Here is a 15,105-nt window from a genome sequence, read left to right on the forward strand (position 1 = left end):
ATTAGATCTTCCTTCAAATTGTATTGCTAATTATGGTCTTGAGAATCATATTGGCTTGCCCTTGCCTTTCTTAGTTTGTGCTTCAAATAGCTTCACACCAAAATAAGCTCCATGTAATCTTCATGATGATATTTTATTCTTGCCAACAATAGATTATTCCTCTCTTTTAAAAATCGATCTCTCATAAAAAGAGTTTATCAAAAATATGATTCATCATCTTGGATCTTACCAAAGATAGATAAAAACATACTTAAGATAAACTTGCTCTTAGAAAGATCATTTTTCCTTGATGCTCTTTCCAAAAATAGTTATTTTTCATATGAACCATCAAGAGGAATTTCTCTAAACATAGTCTCCCATCATGATCTTCTAGCCCTCATATCTTCATATACCATGTCACCATGCGTTAGCCACATCCTTATGCTTGTCATCACTTCTTTTGCCAAGTCATCACTGTCATATCATCTCTCTTTGCCATGTCATCTCTTGGCTTGTCATATAATACCAACTCAAGTCTTCAGACCTAACACCCTGTTTTGTTTCCTAGTCATTCTAGTGGCTCTTTGATAAAAAAAAACAAACAAATAAATAAACAAACAAAAGCATGTACACAAAATGAAATGCAGGTAGCAAGGGTGGATCTATAGTGGGGGCAATTGTCCTCACTCAACTTTGTAAAATTTATTAAGTAATATTTTAAAAATTTTATTTTTTCAATTTACTCCTACTAAAAGTAAGAATTAAAACCTATATAAAAATAATTAAAAAAATTATATGGGGACTTACATAAAAAATCTATTTTAAAAAGTTAATTCCCTTTCCCATCTCTCAATTTAGAACCCTATTATATTCCTCTCATTCAGTTCTCCAATACCGAAGATTGGAGATGTGAATTAAAGAGTAGCCTTCAATCCTCGCAAGTCTCTATTCAGCTGTTGCGATCCAGCAAGTATGTATTTTTTCTACAAGTATGCATTTCAAGAACGTAATAATCAATTTAATGAGGTGAAAATAGAGTTACTTCTTTGCATGACTTCTATAATGTTTTTGTGATTCTTTTACCTCTTTTAATAAGGAAAACTAATTCATCTTGCTCAATTTTATCCATAAGAGTTTTCTAAAATAGAACTTCTTATTATAAACAATCAGTTTGAGACTTATGTTATTTATTTAAGATCTCATGGTGAGTTTAAAATATTAAAAGGTATCAATAACTTTTCTATAAAACTTGTTGCAGCAAAGAAACACATTTTGTACTCGTTGGTGTACTTGTGAAATTAACTTCTATATTGCCCATGTAGTATTTCGAGTTTTTCTTTCTAGTGTAGAGTGGTGTTTTTGGTCTTTCCTTGTGTTGTTTGTTTGATGTCTTAGTTAAGTCCTCCTTGTTTGTAGTCCGGGGCTTGTTGCCGAGGGTTTTGAGATGTTTTTCGGGGTTTAAAATGTGCGTGGACTATGTACGGGCCACACAGAGTGTGTGCGGGCTGTGCATAGGCCACACAACCCTTCTAGGGGCATGTGCGGACACCCTAGGCAGAAGGGTGTGCGGCCTAGTATGCGGGCTGCACACCAAGCCGTACATCCCAGGCAGCGATGTGTGCGGGCACTGCGTCGCACACCAACTTGCACACGTGCGGTTTTGGCCTTTTTTAACCCCATTTTAACTCCTTTTCCCCTCCTTTCTTCTCCCAAAACCCCCTCATCCCCTCTCCCTTTCTTCCTCTACTATTCTTTGGTGTTTAAGGGCTGATTTTCGTTGGATTCGTGGGCTTGTTCTTGGATTATAAAGTTTGATCATCTCTTTACTCAAGATAAGCTTCCATCCTTTCTTGTTTCTTCTTTGTTCCTTGGATGAGTATAGCTAGGGTTTGGTTGTGGACTCAAGTGGGAGCTTGATTCGTGCTCCTTTTTTTCTTCTTTGATGGTAGAGTTTGGGAGAAGTATTTGTATTGATTTTTTTGGCTTTGATCCAGAGTAATCCTTGAATCCTCTCCTTCCTTGATTTCAGATTTACTGTAGCACCTGTGAGTTACCCTTGTTTTCTTGGTTTCTTTGGGTTAGAGAGAAGCTTAAAACCCTTTAGGATCTCATTAGCAACCTCAAGAGTTAGTTTGAGTAAACCTTAGGGCCGATTAGTGTTGTTTGGTAGAGAAACCTAGGGGTTTCTTTGCTTGGCTTTGTGCTAATACTTGTTGTTGTTTGTTGTGCTTTGTCAAGGAGTTGATGATGTGGCTCAAAGTAAAGAGCTAGCCAAGGACCAGTGTTCAAGGAAGAGAAATCGTCAAATTTTGTGAGTGGGACTATTAAGCATAATTCTATTAGAAGAACACCAATAGTGATATATACATATATTTCATTGCATAATTAAAGTTTTATTGGTTTTATAATTGAGTTGCATTACTTTGAATGATGGTTTAATTATTGTTAAAAACTCTTGAATGGTCTCCTTTGGTATTTTAAAACTATACATGGATCATGATTAAGTTTATTCTTTGGGTTTAGAAAGGCATCATATTGGTCTTGAAAACTTTATTATTTAATCATAATTTTCAAAGTGAATGTTTGATACTCTTGATATAATATCAAAAGAGTTTATGTAAACTATTTATCCATCACATTTCGTGTTATTGTTGATGTTATGATTGAAAGGTTTATTCAAGAATTTCTTATCCTAGTTATGCTTGGTTGATGAAAAAAAATATCAATTTGAGATGTTTTGGATCTAACATAAAAATGGTTTTACATTTCCTTCAAATGAAGAGTTACCAATGTGAAAAGTTATTCAAATGTTTTCAACAGTATTTGGAAATTATGTTGAATTGTGATTTGGCTTATTTCAAAGGACTTGATAAAGAACATGTTACTTGTGAAAAGAAACCATATATTTTGGTTATTATGTTTCGAAGAGCATGTTTCATGAAATTTGATATTCTTGTTATGATGTTAGAGTTGTGAAAAACTAAGTTGAAATACATTTTGATGATGTTATACTTGAAATGTATTTTCAAGGATTATTCTCGAATTGATGTTTTCTTGATGAAAAGGGTTTCATTTAAGATGTTATGAACAGCTAACTCACTCTTTGAGTGAAAGTTGTATATGTGAAAATTCGTGATCTCTTGATGAGAATATTGCTATCATATTGATGTAATCACTGAGCCTACAGGTTGGATTGTTATTTAAATATTTTGATGGTGACATGGGGGGATCCCCAGTACTTATGCAGTAAGAAGTGAACGGTTTCCATGGGCCGACCTAGTTGAGGTGGCGTGGAAAACTGTCAAACCGATTATGTCATTTAAGGTAGAAGTGTAGAGCCCTGACTTGGATATTGTTGGGTTGTTCAGAGTCATCACACGAACTTCCCAGCGGCCAACGCCAAGATATGCGCATCTTGCTGGCTCCTAACCTAACTGAGGCCACGGTTAGAGATGGAGGGTTTTGGAGGCTATTTATTATGATGACGGTTATTCGTTTCATTATTCATAAAACTTTGTTTTATCGAGTTATTGAAAAGAATGCATGAGTATGCATTTATACTTGATTTTCAATCATCGATGTGTTACGAAGATAATTATTGGTATAATATTTATGCAAACATGATTTCTTGTTTCACCCATTGTATTCATGATTTCGTTTCTATTGTTGAACTTGTGAAACTTTCAACAAATCAGAATTGTTAAACCTTGTATTTAAATGTTTTCAATATCTATAATTATTTTAAACTATTCGGATTTATTTGCAATATTGCAAAGTTTGCTTGTTGCTTAACTTATTTTATAGCTTGAGCTCGTGTTTGATATTTCGTAAATTTGAGGTTTTACTCTAATCGGAGTAGAAAAGCCTCTTTGTACTATCTATTGTTATATTAGGTTAGAGGTAACTCTTGCATGATGTATATATATATATATATATATAACTATGTTCTAAACTTTTGGTGTTATCGGTGAGGTATTATTTGAATGATTTACATCTTGTATTTTGGTAATCTATACTTATTATTTTAGTATAATTCTGGTGGAGTTGTGCTAACCTCCCCTCACTGAGAAACTTTGGTTGCTCACCCTCCTCTTTCCACTTCCCAAGTGTCAGTTCAACGAAGCGATATGGACGTGGAGTGCATGGCAAGAGTTGGTTTAAGAGTAGTTACTTGAGTTAATTGTGCATGTTCTCAGTATTGGCGTGTAGAGTGTGGAATCCCTTAATATAAGTAACTTGTTAACTTAGATATTCATTTCTGTATCTTTAGAACACTTGAATTAGTTGTGGTCTAAGTGTTGCATTAGAGACCATACTCAGTGTTTGGTTTGTATTAAGATCTTGTATTTTGAAGTGTGAGCACTATGTCCCCTATCTTTAGTTTGTCAAGTTAGTCTTGTGTAGAGAATTGTTACATTTAGTTTATTGTTGAGTTTGTACAACGAACAAGTTAGCTTTACGATGATCCAAGGTTGAGGTGGTGTTTAACCTCCCTTGAATTATCGTGGTGGTATGTCACATGTGAGACCTGCGGGTCGGGGCGTGACATCCCATTTCTATTGCATCAGTTGAAAGAGTTGTTTCCACTATGAAGATTGTAAAAAATCACTTGTGCAACTGAATAGGAGATTCTTGGATAAATGATTGTTTAATTACTTATATAGAAAATGATATATTTTGTAGTATTAATAATAAAAAAATCCTACATTATTTTCAAGCTATGGAAAATACGCAAATAGTAATTGTAATGTGTTATTTTCGTATGACGAAAACTTTTGATGCACTTGTGTTCCATTGTTTTTTTATATGTAATATTAATTTGACCCCTATGAACAAACTCCTGGATCCGTCCTTGGCAGGTAGGTTATAAATGTGCCACATAAGTGTGCACATTTTTTATTTTTTTCTTGACAAAATGTTTAAAAATAAAATATTTTTATTTCCTTGCAAGTTTTAAAAAAATCCAGATTTAATCAATACAGTATTTGGGTCATGTTTGGATGACAATATTGATTCCCCTTTAGAGGGGAACTAGTGCTTGTCCCAATGCATACCCATGTTTGGATATTTGGGTATGCATTGGTGGTTATGATTACCCTTATGAGGATATGCTATTTATTAATACAACAATGTTCATTCTATTATTTGAAAGATAAAAAAAATATTTAATCTTTTCTTTTTACGAAAGGAACAAACACTATATACATAAGGGTGTGTGTATGAGCTGGGAATTAATCGTCCAACCCGTGCACCCTCAGTCGGGGACAAGTGGTTTGGGCTCATATCCACAACGGGTGATTTATTACCATTTATTGCTTCAAACTAGTTTTGAATTTGAAACTTTTTGAATGTCTCATTCTTGTTTACCGCAATAAGACCAAATATCGCTAGGCTATGAGCCCTTTGGTTTTAATCTTTTGATATTATGTTTGATCGCTCAAAATAAAAAAAAAATAGATATATTGATTTCATACAACAATATAATAAGTAGGATATATGACTTTTTTTAGCATATATAGTTTGACCCATTTTAATCTTTAAACTATTGTTGAGAGAGAGATACATTCAAATTATCATGAAGAGAAAAATGAGGTACAATTTTTTTACTATAAAGTTGTTAATCATGTGATGCCTAAACAAAAATATACAAATCAGTTAATTTTTTGTAAATTACTTAACATATACAAGAAAAAGATAAATTGCAGAGTTAGTCAAGGCAATACAGCAAGGATCCCATTCTGAAGCCTGAAGATTTAACCTCCAGATACAAGCCATAAAAGAACTCTTCGCTGAGATAGATAATCCTTCTTTACATTCTATTCCATCGAGCTGAAATCGGCCCCTCTTCTTTAGCTTTTCATCGCCTTAATCATCATGAATTGTCCCTGTTTCACTTTGGTAGGGAGCTCCCCAAGTAGCTGATGAAGAATCTTAGAACTAATGGCTTTGTATGCTAAATGTTTTCTGTTGTTGCTTTGTCTTTGTGTTCTACTACCATTTTCTGTTTTCATTATTCAGTGATTTGTTTGTAATAAAATAGCTCTGTGAACATTTTCTCTAATAAAAAAAAAAAAAAAACCGATGCTAACGCGTGCGTACCAGCGCGGCGCTGGGTTCCTTTTCGCTCATGGCCTCATCCCTCCAATGAACAACAGCAATAGCTCCACTAGATCCCCTGTTTTTATGTCGTCATCTCGCTGTGAAGCCCCTTCCGTCCCACCGACTCACACCATCACCCTCGCCGGTGGACACCACGTCCAGATCGTTGCATCCCCTGGGCTCTCGGAGTCCGATCTCAGGTCCATCCTCTCTCTCCTCACAAGACTTTTTCCATTTTGATCAGAAATTCTTCGATGTTAGCGAACGTAGGATCATGAAATAAACTGGGAAATACAATCAAGCAGATTATAATTTTGAAGGTTTTTTTATTTTTGATTTTTGGGTTGTTACTCTTTCTGGATTGCGTTGATTGTATTAAAACATTGATTCTCCTCGTTAAGCATGATTTGAAGTGCTGCTGCTGCTGTTATTTTCAAATTCAGGAATGCTGTTGATTCGGCTTTGTTCAAAATCTGGTTGAAGAATATGCAAAGTGAAACAGGAATTTTAGCTGGTGGAGAGATAAGTTTGAGACAAGTGCTCATCCAGGTAGATGGAGTGTCCTCTTGATAGCATTGAACACAGTTTAGCAACTTCTGTTTGAGATTAAGCTGTTTATGATCTGTTCACTGAATCTCATGTCAAATAGTCCTTTATGGTATCTTTGATGCTGGAATTACATCTTTGTTGTTGTTGTTGTTGTTGTTGATGGCATTAGTAGAATTGGCTAATACCAAAGCCATGACACTACAAAATTAGTATGCATAAATGCATATCAAATGCCATATTTAAAGGATCCTAAGATATTTAGAATAATAAGCAGGCCTGCTTTCTTGCATGTTCTAACTTTGATAGCTTGGATATAAATATCAACACTGTTGTATTTGCCTGAAAGAATGCAAAATCACTTTTTTTGTTTGATCAAGGCTTTATATGCCAATTTCTGCATTTTCGGTTCTTCTGATTCTGAACTTTAACTGAACTTTAACTTCACCAGGGTGTGGATATGTTTGGAAGAGGTGCTGGATTTTTAAAATTTAAAGCAGATGTCGTCGACAAGGAGACAGGAATGAAGGTATTGATGATTATGAATGATTAGCTATTGCTTTTCTATTTTAAATTTAAGTGCCTGTCGAAGTTTCAGCAAGGAATGATTTTTTTCTCTGTGACAGTTATTCTCTATGAAGCTAAATGCTTTCTCAGTGTTTTGCTGGTTTTTCTTTTCCTTTTGTTATATATTCATCATGTTATTTATTATATTTTCTTATGAAATGCTTGCGCTTTATCACTTTATTTTGAGTTGAGTATACAGTATATATACATTGTGACACCTTTCGCCTTGTGTCTTCTTTGTTATGCCCTATATATTTAGAGGGTTAAAGCTTGGCAAATCAATGTTTAGTTTATTGATATAGGTGAATCCAAATCTACTTTATGGCGTGGAGCCAGAACAGCAGCAAGTGCGATTTAGGGGTTTGAAAATCAAAATTGGTTGGGGAACAATGAGGATAATTTTTATTGACAGGTGTACACCTTGAAGGGGACAATATTTTCACACATGTCTACTGGAGCATAGGGTCTCATTGCATGGCTTACTCTGTCTTTTATTTTTATTTTTTTACTTTTACAATTTTATGCTTTGCAAACCTTATGCTCCTTTTGACTGCTGATGGATATCCACATTCTTATGCATTGGTTCTTGTATGGAGCTACAGACTTCATATTATTGCGGCGAATTAGGTTTTATCATGCACCTCGACATTGAAATTTGTGTTTTTGTAGCATCCATTTCTATTGATATTTATGACAATAGGTTATAAGTTACTTATTGTAACTTCGTGATGGAAAATTGTTTATGTTCTTAGCTTTTCGCCTGTTTCTTTTTTTTTTTCTCGCTTTGGGGACTGGGCTCTTCTACTCCATCTCTTTTTTCTTATTTAGTACTACATTCGAGATGGTAAGATATCCAGTTTGTATTTAAGGTCTTAAACTATGTTTTAGATTCCAGGTATTGTGTTTGCAGTGGCCAATCTGTTGCAGTTCTGGTTATTTTGGAGTCAGGAGGGAAGGATTATGTAGTTCTTACTGAACAGGTTTTATTTTTTGTATTACAAACTTTGTTTTTAATTTATTATATCATCCATGTTTTCTTATGAAGTTATAAATACTAACCAATTTTTTTTCTTTTTATTTTATATTTAATTTCTTACGAGTCCCCTTTCAATATGCAAGGTTAGAGTTCCTGTAGGAAGATTTACTCTGGAATTACCAGCTGGGATGCTGGATGATGACGGAGGTGATGTTGTTGGTGCAGCTGTTCGTGAGGTTCTCTTTATCTCTCACTCACACATAAATGTACATATATGCACAACTCTTAAGTCATTAATAGAACATACAAACCCCATTTCAGTTGATGCAAGAAAATGGTTTTTTGTCGTCTTGTAAAAAAATAGATTAGCATTTTGGATATCAACATGAAATTATAAATCAACTAGCATAATCCTATATAGCTTTACAATAATTTTTAGAACGCAGAATGAATATAAGACCTGTTTTACTAGTTTAATGAGATGGATGAACCCGTAGGATTTATGCCATAGATAATAGATTTCACATGGTTGACATAAAGCAAGTCACCTTTACAGTATTTGCACAATGGAATGTGCCCATTTCTGACCCACTTCTCATGACTAACTTCTTAAGTGAAATGCAACTTTATTTTATTTTTATTTGGAAAGATTGAATATTTACTTTTCTTTAGTTGGTAATTGAGCCCTATATGTGATACAGGAATATGTGATTGCAATATTTTTCCCATGCACCATGGCAGGTTGAAGAGGAGACTGGCATATGCTTGAAACTTGAGGCTATGGTTAATCTGACATCATTTCTTGACCCAAAAACTGGTTGCAAGATCTTTCCTTCTCCGGTAGTTTACTAACTTGATCCCGTTCAACATCTCTCCTTGGTCCTTGCCACACTAGTCCCCATTTTATTGTCCCAAACTATGATATAATTTCATGCACTTGGGATGTTGTCTGTCTATCTTGAAATAATTGATGACATTTGGACTTAAGCAGATTGAAGATGTATATATTTTTCCAAAGCACTCCATATGTTTCACTGCCCATGTTGACAGCTATCAATTAGAAATTTAGCCTGGTCTAATTCTATTGAATCCAGAAATGAGATCTATGTTTTATTGTGTAACTGGTATTCCTTGGTTTGGACTGGACCGAGATATAATTCTTGTGGTTTGCAGGGTGGATGTGATGAAGAACTGAGTCTGTTCCTTTATAGAGGGTGTGTAGAGGAAGAAATTATCAACTCATTGCAGGGAAAGGAGATGGGTCTTCGTGATCATGGTGAGTTGATCAAGGTACATGTAGTTCCTTATGATAAACTTTGGCGTATGACTGCAGATGCGAAGGCCCTCGCCGCTGTTACTTTATATGAAATGGCCCAGAGAAATGGTTTTCTTCCTCTAAGAAGATTGTCATGATGACAGGCTTTATAGCGCTCACTACTTTTTCTTTTGGGGTTGCACACTTCAAAACTTTTTTAGAATTTTATCTGTTTGTTAGGAAGTTTGCTCACAAACAATTTTTGTATCCATTGCCTTGATAGGGTGTGCATACCCACTTCAGTTTGCAACTGTGAAATTGTTGTTTTACCCACTATATATGAACTTCTATGATGTGAACTTAGAAAACATATCAGCAGAGTGCCCAAATTTTATCAGGAATTTTATGGAAGTGTTGTCTCTATTTATGAAGACCATAGGCTATTGAATCTACAAAGAACTCCAGATGCAACAGGTAAAAATTTACTAGGAATTTTTTAGAAGTTCTGTTTCTTTTTATGAAAGACTGCAGGTGATTGGATCTATACGGAACGCCATATAGTAGAACTTAGGTTTTTGGATCTTTTCCTGTCCTTTTTGTGTTTCAACTTCTTTTAAGCATGCATTCCCACATTCCCTGAAGTTCGCCGAATAAGTATTTCGCTGGGAAGTGTTCATTTGTGAAATAATATTTATTTCTTCGTCAGGTGAAGCCAATACTCATAAAAGGTTAAGAATATATCGAACCATAGAAACAGACGTTTATTATGATCAGGGAGATTATAAACCGTAAGGATGAGATAATTTCTAAAATATGAAATATTTGGTAGACAACAGAAATGTCCATTTATTTTCTTCTTTGGTTTAAAAATGCACATTAATTTAAGCCCAGTGATCATTCTTATTTGGTCCAATCATCTTAATAGCTTTCAGGTATAAAAAATAGTATGACTCGTTTGGATTAGTAGTGAGATAAAAAGAGATAGAAATGAGAATGTCGGGGAATGAGAAAACATTGTTTAGTTGAAATGGATGAAAATTGAGAATAGAAAAAAAATTAAATAAATAAACGAGAGATATAGTAAAAGTTTCATTTATGCCCTTTTATGTTAGTAAGATAATTTTGTATAAGATAATGGATTACTAGTAAATAACTTAATATAATTAATTCACATATTTAATTTATATATTTAATTATAACAATTTAAAATTAATAATAATTAATTTTATTATTTTACTCAAGATGTAAACATGTTATTATTATTATTTAATTTATTATAATTAATTATTCAAAATAATAATTTTTAATAACATATTATTAACAAAAATTAAAAATTCTCAATTATAAATAATTTAAATATCATTTTTTTAATTATTATAATTAAACATATTAATTGATTATATTAATAAGGTAATAGAAACTCTATAGGATGGTCCAACCATTTCATCAAAAGAAATGGACTTCCTATTAAAGTCATTACACCAACCCAAACAAGGGTTAACATAGATGGGGGATAACGATTCCTATTCCTTGAGGATCACTACCCCCATCTAAATGGGCCCTACATTCAACTTTTGTATTTCAAATTTTCAATTAATTATAAATTTTGCTTAAGCATAAAACATGGGACACCCTAACCATTTTATTTCAGCCCTTTCTTTCTGAATTTAAAAAATTAAGAAGTTCTCCATAACTAAAAGCATAAGTACAATCACAAATCCATGATATTGTCAAGGACTATACTTTATAAATTACATTGTTAACAACAAAAATCATTTTCTTGAAAGTAAAAAGATGCAAGCTGTGGAGCATTGCAAAAACAAATTTATATATAATAGTAGTAGTAAAATCTATGAAATTTCGTAAAATTTGTGTTTAACATAGAGCAACAATGCAATCTATATTGCTTGACTGTTACAATAAACAATAAAACTTAAGTCAGATGATAGCAAGAATTATAGAATACCATAAAACGAAAAAGTTTATGGGGCAGTTTAAGCAAGGTAACAAAAAGGGGGAAAAAACAAGAGAGCAGGCAAGGCAATCCAAATTGAGCATGTTGCCTTAATTATGCAAATAATGGATATATGAATCACAAAAAAAAAAGGTCAAAAAAGGCACAAAATAAAATTAGAAATGTACCAAATCCTGATGGCCAACAATCCTTCTTTGCAGTCAGATATGTGCCTTGCAAATAAAAAGTTTGAAAGCAAATGAACTAGCAACACAACTAATAACATTAAACCACTAACAACCACTTTATACACTTTGCTTCGTTTGTTGTTGTTGTTTGTTATTTATTTATTTATTTTACTAAAACATTTTTTACACTTTGTTAATTATTACATATGTTAAGGATTTGATATTGAGTTCTATTAAAGTGCAAGTGATCCTATATTGAACAAATTAAAACCCATGTTCAGACATCATCAAGCCACAAATTGCACTTAAAAAAGTTTTAAACATGCGAGCAACAAAAATTTGACATAAGTGACATTGCAACAACTTAAACAAAAAGAGGATCCGCTAGAATAAAAGAAATTTCTACATTTTGTGTAGAGACTAAGTATGGAATCAGATATTCATCTAGCTTGATGGAAATATCCTTTTTCTGTTTCATAATAAAAGTAACTATTGATTCCCGTAATAACAAACATTATATCACAAACAATATAAAGGCATGTGATTTCCATAAAACAAGATTAACCTCAATTTTCAGATATTTTTTAAGAAAACCTCACAGAGCAAAGCATAAGAAACCAATTGCAAAAATACTAATCTAGATAAAACTAAAAACTTTAAAGAGTGAAATATTTCTGTCTTGTACAATAAAGAAGTTCCCCTTTTGTTCATTTTTATAACTGAAAGATTATGAACTACATTGAAGAAAAGTACGAGATCGAGAAGCTTGCAATATTTAACCAAAGTGGTTACATTTATTCCCAAAGAATTAACTACTTAAATGGTGTTACAATAAATAAAGTTCTCTTCAATGTATTTCAACTCAAAGTTACTATATTAAAAAAGCAAATAGACAAGACCTACTAAGTAAGATAGATGACAAATGCCACTTTAGACTACATTTGGTGAAATGGTGCTAGTTCCACATTGTTTAGGAATGAAGGAAAGAAAATCATAAGCACAACTTATAGTATGGGTATAAATGGAATGGCAGAAATAAGTTACAAAAAACAGAAAAGCAAAAAATAAATCTCAATAGAAAACCACTTATCCTACAATTCCCTTAGAAATTTGGTGGTGGGAACAATATGTTGCGGACAAAAAGAACAATATTTCTTTTCAAAAGCCACTTACAATAGAAAACTATGCATATCTCGCTCGTAGACATGAAACAAATTCCAGTTCTATCAAAGCATAAGCACTTGTTGACAATATAAAGAAAAGACTAAATTTTATGGATTATTAGCAATAAACCAAAAGGAGTATGGATCTACAACTTTTCAAGAAAGTCTCTGAGGGTCTAAACAACTTCTACATCTATCTTCCACAAAACATGTCTAATGTTCAAGTATAATGACCAAGAATAAAAGACTTCTAACCAAAACAATCCACCATTGGTTTCTTAAACACAAGACTTCCAATAAATAATAAATATATATATATACATACAACATCAAATATGAGCTTAGGATGGTATAGATAATGAGTAGTTCTAATTTTTCCCAAAAATAGTTTGACACTTTAGTTTTCCAGATGACATGGACCAATCATACATTTGCTAATTAAACTCTTAATGGAGAAGGCTAAGAGTTAGTAGAGAAACTACAGAGATGGTAGAATAGATGTTAATAGACAAGCAACAGATGATATTTTCTAAGCATCACATGTAATATAAAAAAATTACTACAAACACAATTCAATTTCCATTGCTAATAACGCAATATTTCCATTATACTTAAAGAATTGGAACATACAACATTTCCATTATACTTAAAAAATTGGAACGTACCAACAACATTATTTGGTATTTTCATCTTAGTGGTAAAAAGAGTTAATCATGCCAAAATTGAAATTTGATGAGATTCCAAGCCAAAATAGCAAAAGAGAGAAATCACATAGAAGAATAATGGAGACGTATACAAAAATCTATTAGAAAGTCAAAGATTGGGATACAAAACGATGACTAATCAAGAGGGTCATTACTCTCTTGCAGTCATGTAACATCCAAATGCCAGCATGCCTCCCGCATCACTGCCTGTCACATGGGTCTTCAGCCCCTTATTTTCCGCCTAGAATATGTTAGATGTATAGTGATAGAGATGCAAGTGTACATACCAATTGTGTAATAAAGTGCTCAAAAGCGAGGTTTAGATCTACAAGGAAGATTAAGAATACCAGTACTAGTTCCTATCCCAAAAATAATGATGTGTGTAAACAACTTCAAAAGCAATAGCAAGGAAATAAAAGAAGTCGAGAAATCAAGGAAGAAAGGGATGCCCGGGCATAGTATCCCTTTAGGATTTGTTAAGTATAGAACAAAAGTTTTATAAATATGCAATCCTAATTGAACCGAGAGAAATCCTAAATTATACTAAACCCCTCTAGCAAGAGTGAATAGTAACTGATTTAATACATTGCTGATACAAACACTCCACAGTCGCATTGCACTTTATGAAATCTCACTGTAGATTAACAAGAATTTCTAAAGTAGATAATTCTCCTTGTGAAGAGATTATCTTTAATCCCATACAGAATAAAAATGCGATTTCTCCTAAAATCTATTCTCTACGATTACAAAGATCATGGAAATAACTTGTTAATCCACTTGGAAAGATTAAGGGAGGAGAACTCTCAACTCCAAAGTACCCTAATGTTAGGGTTGCTCACAACCTCTCAAATCGCGGCATGTCTATGCTAAGTGGGTATTTCTACTCGTCACAAAGCACATTAAAAATGAAAACTAAGGCTTTCGCTTCGATAGCAATCAAGCCATACAAAATATGCAATTGGATTCAAATAATATGGATTGCAATAAAGAAACAATTAAAGCATTGAGATCCACAACCAATGTCAATAATAATAAAACCTTAAAGTTCAACTATGCCTGAACATCTACAAAATTAGCCCTCTATTAATGTAAGGAAATCATCCAAATGACAAGACACGAAGAGAATAAAACTAGATATGGAAACCTTACTTTCAATCGTGGTGGAAGATGATTGCCGAAAGAACGCCCAAAGACCTTCCACGGATGTCGCCAAGCTAGTCTTGACGGCTACAATCCTTCTTCTCCAAGATGGATGGGTTGAATCTTGTTCAAAAGTCATCTCTAAAGCCATGGAGATACGCCACTATTTTTGCCCCTATGCCTCACCTCCGAATAGAATAAAAAATACCCTAAAAATAGTCATCAAGGTTATTTATACTGTACCGCTTACTAGCATAAAGACATGACTGTAAGAACTAAGGATGATGGATCACGAGCCTTACGGGATCATTTACAGCCGTAAATCCCGTTCGTAAGGTCTTCTGTATTGTGTTACGGTCTAGCTTACGGTTGTAAACATTGGACCGTAAGCTTCTCTATATGCTTCTTATGACCACTCTTACATGTGTATTCTCTACTCGTAAACTCCTCAGGATAATTCTTACAGTCTGACTTACGGGTGTAATCTTGCCCATAAACCCCTCTGTGCAACCTTATGCTTCTTCTTACTGGCAT

General features: G+C 33.4%; 1 protein-coding gene across 1 annotated transcript; it reads left to right on the forward strand.

Moving 5' to 3' along the window:
• Positions 1-5,698: 5,698 nt before the first annotated feature.
• LOC120272610 (nudix hydrolase 14, chloroplastic-like) lies at positions 5,699-9,792 on the forward strand. The gene is given in 8 exon segments (XM_039279477.1): positions 5,699-6,278; positions 6,522-6,627; positions 7,076-7,153; positions 8,080-8,098; positions 8,101-8,171; positions 8,311-8,403; positions 8,909-9,007; positions 9,341-9,792. Coding segments are annotated over 8 exon segments (924 nt in total). The 5' UTR covers positions 5,699-6,060; the 3' UTR covers positions 9,581-9,792.
• The last annotated feature ends 5,313 nt before the right edge of the window (positions 9,793-15,105 follow it).

This window comes from Dioscorea cayenensis, chromosome 11, assembly GCF_009730915.1.
Source record: "Dioscorea cayenensis subsp. rotundata cultivar TDr96_F1 chromosome 11, TDr96_F1_v2_PseudoChromosome.rev07_lg8_w22 25.fasta, whole genome shotgun sequence".
Classification (NCBI taxonomy): Eukaryota; Viridiplantae; Streptophyta; class Magnoliopsida; order Dioscoreales; family Dioscoreaceae; genus Dioscorea; species Dioscorea cayenensis.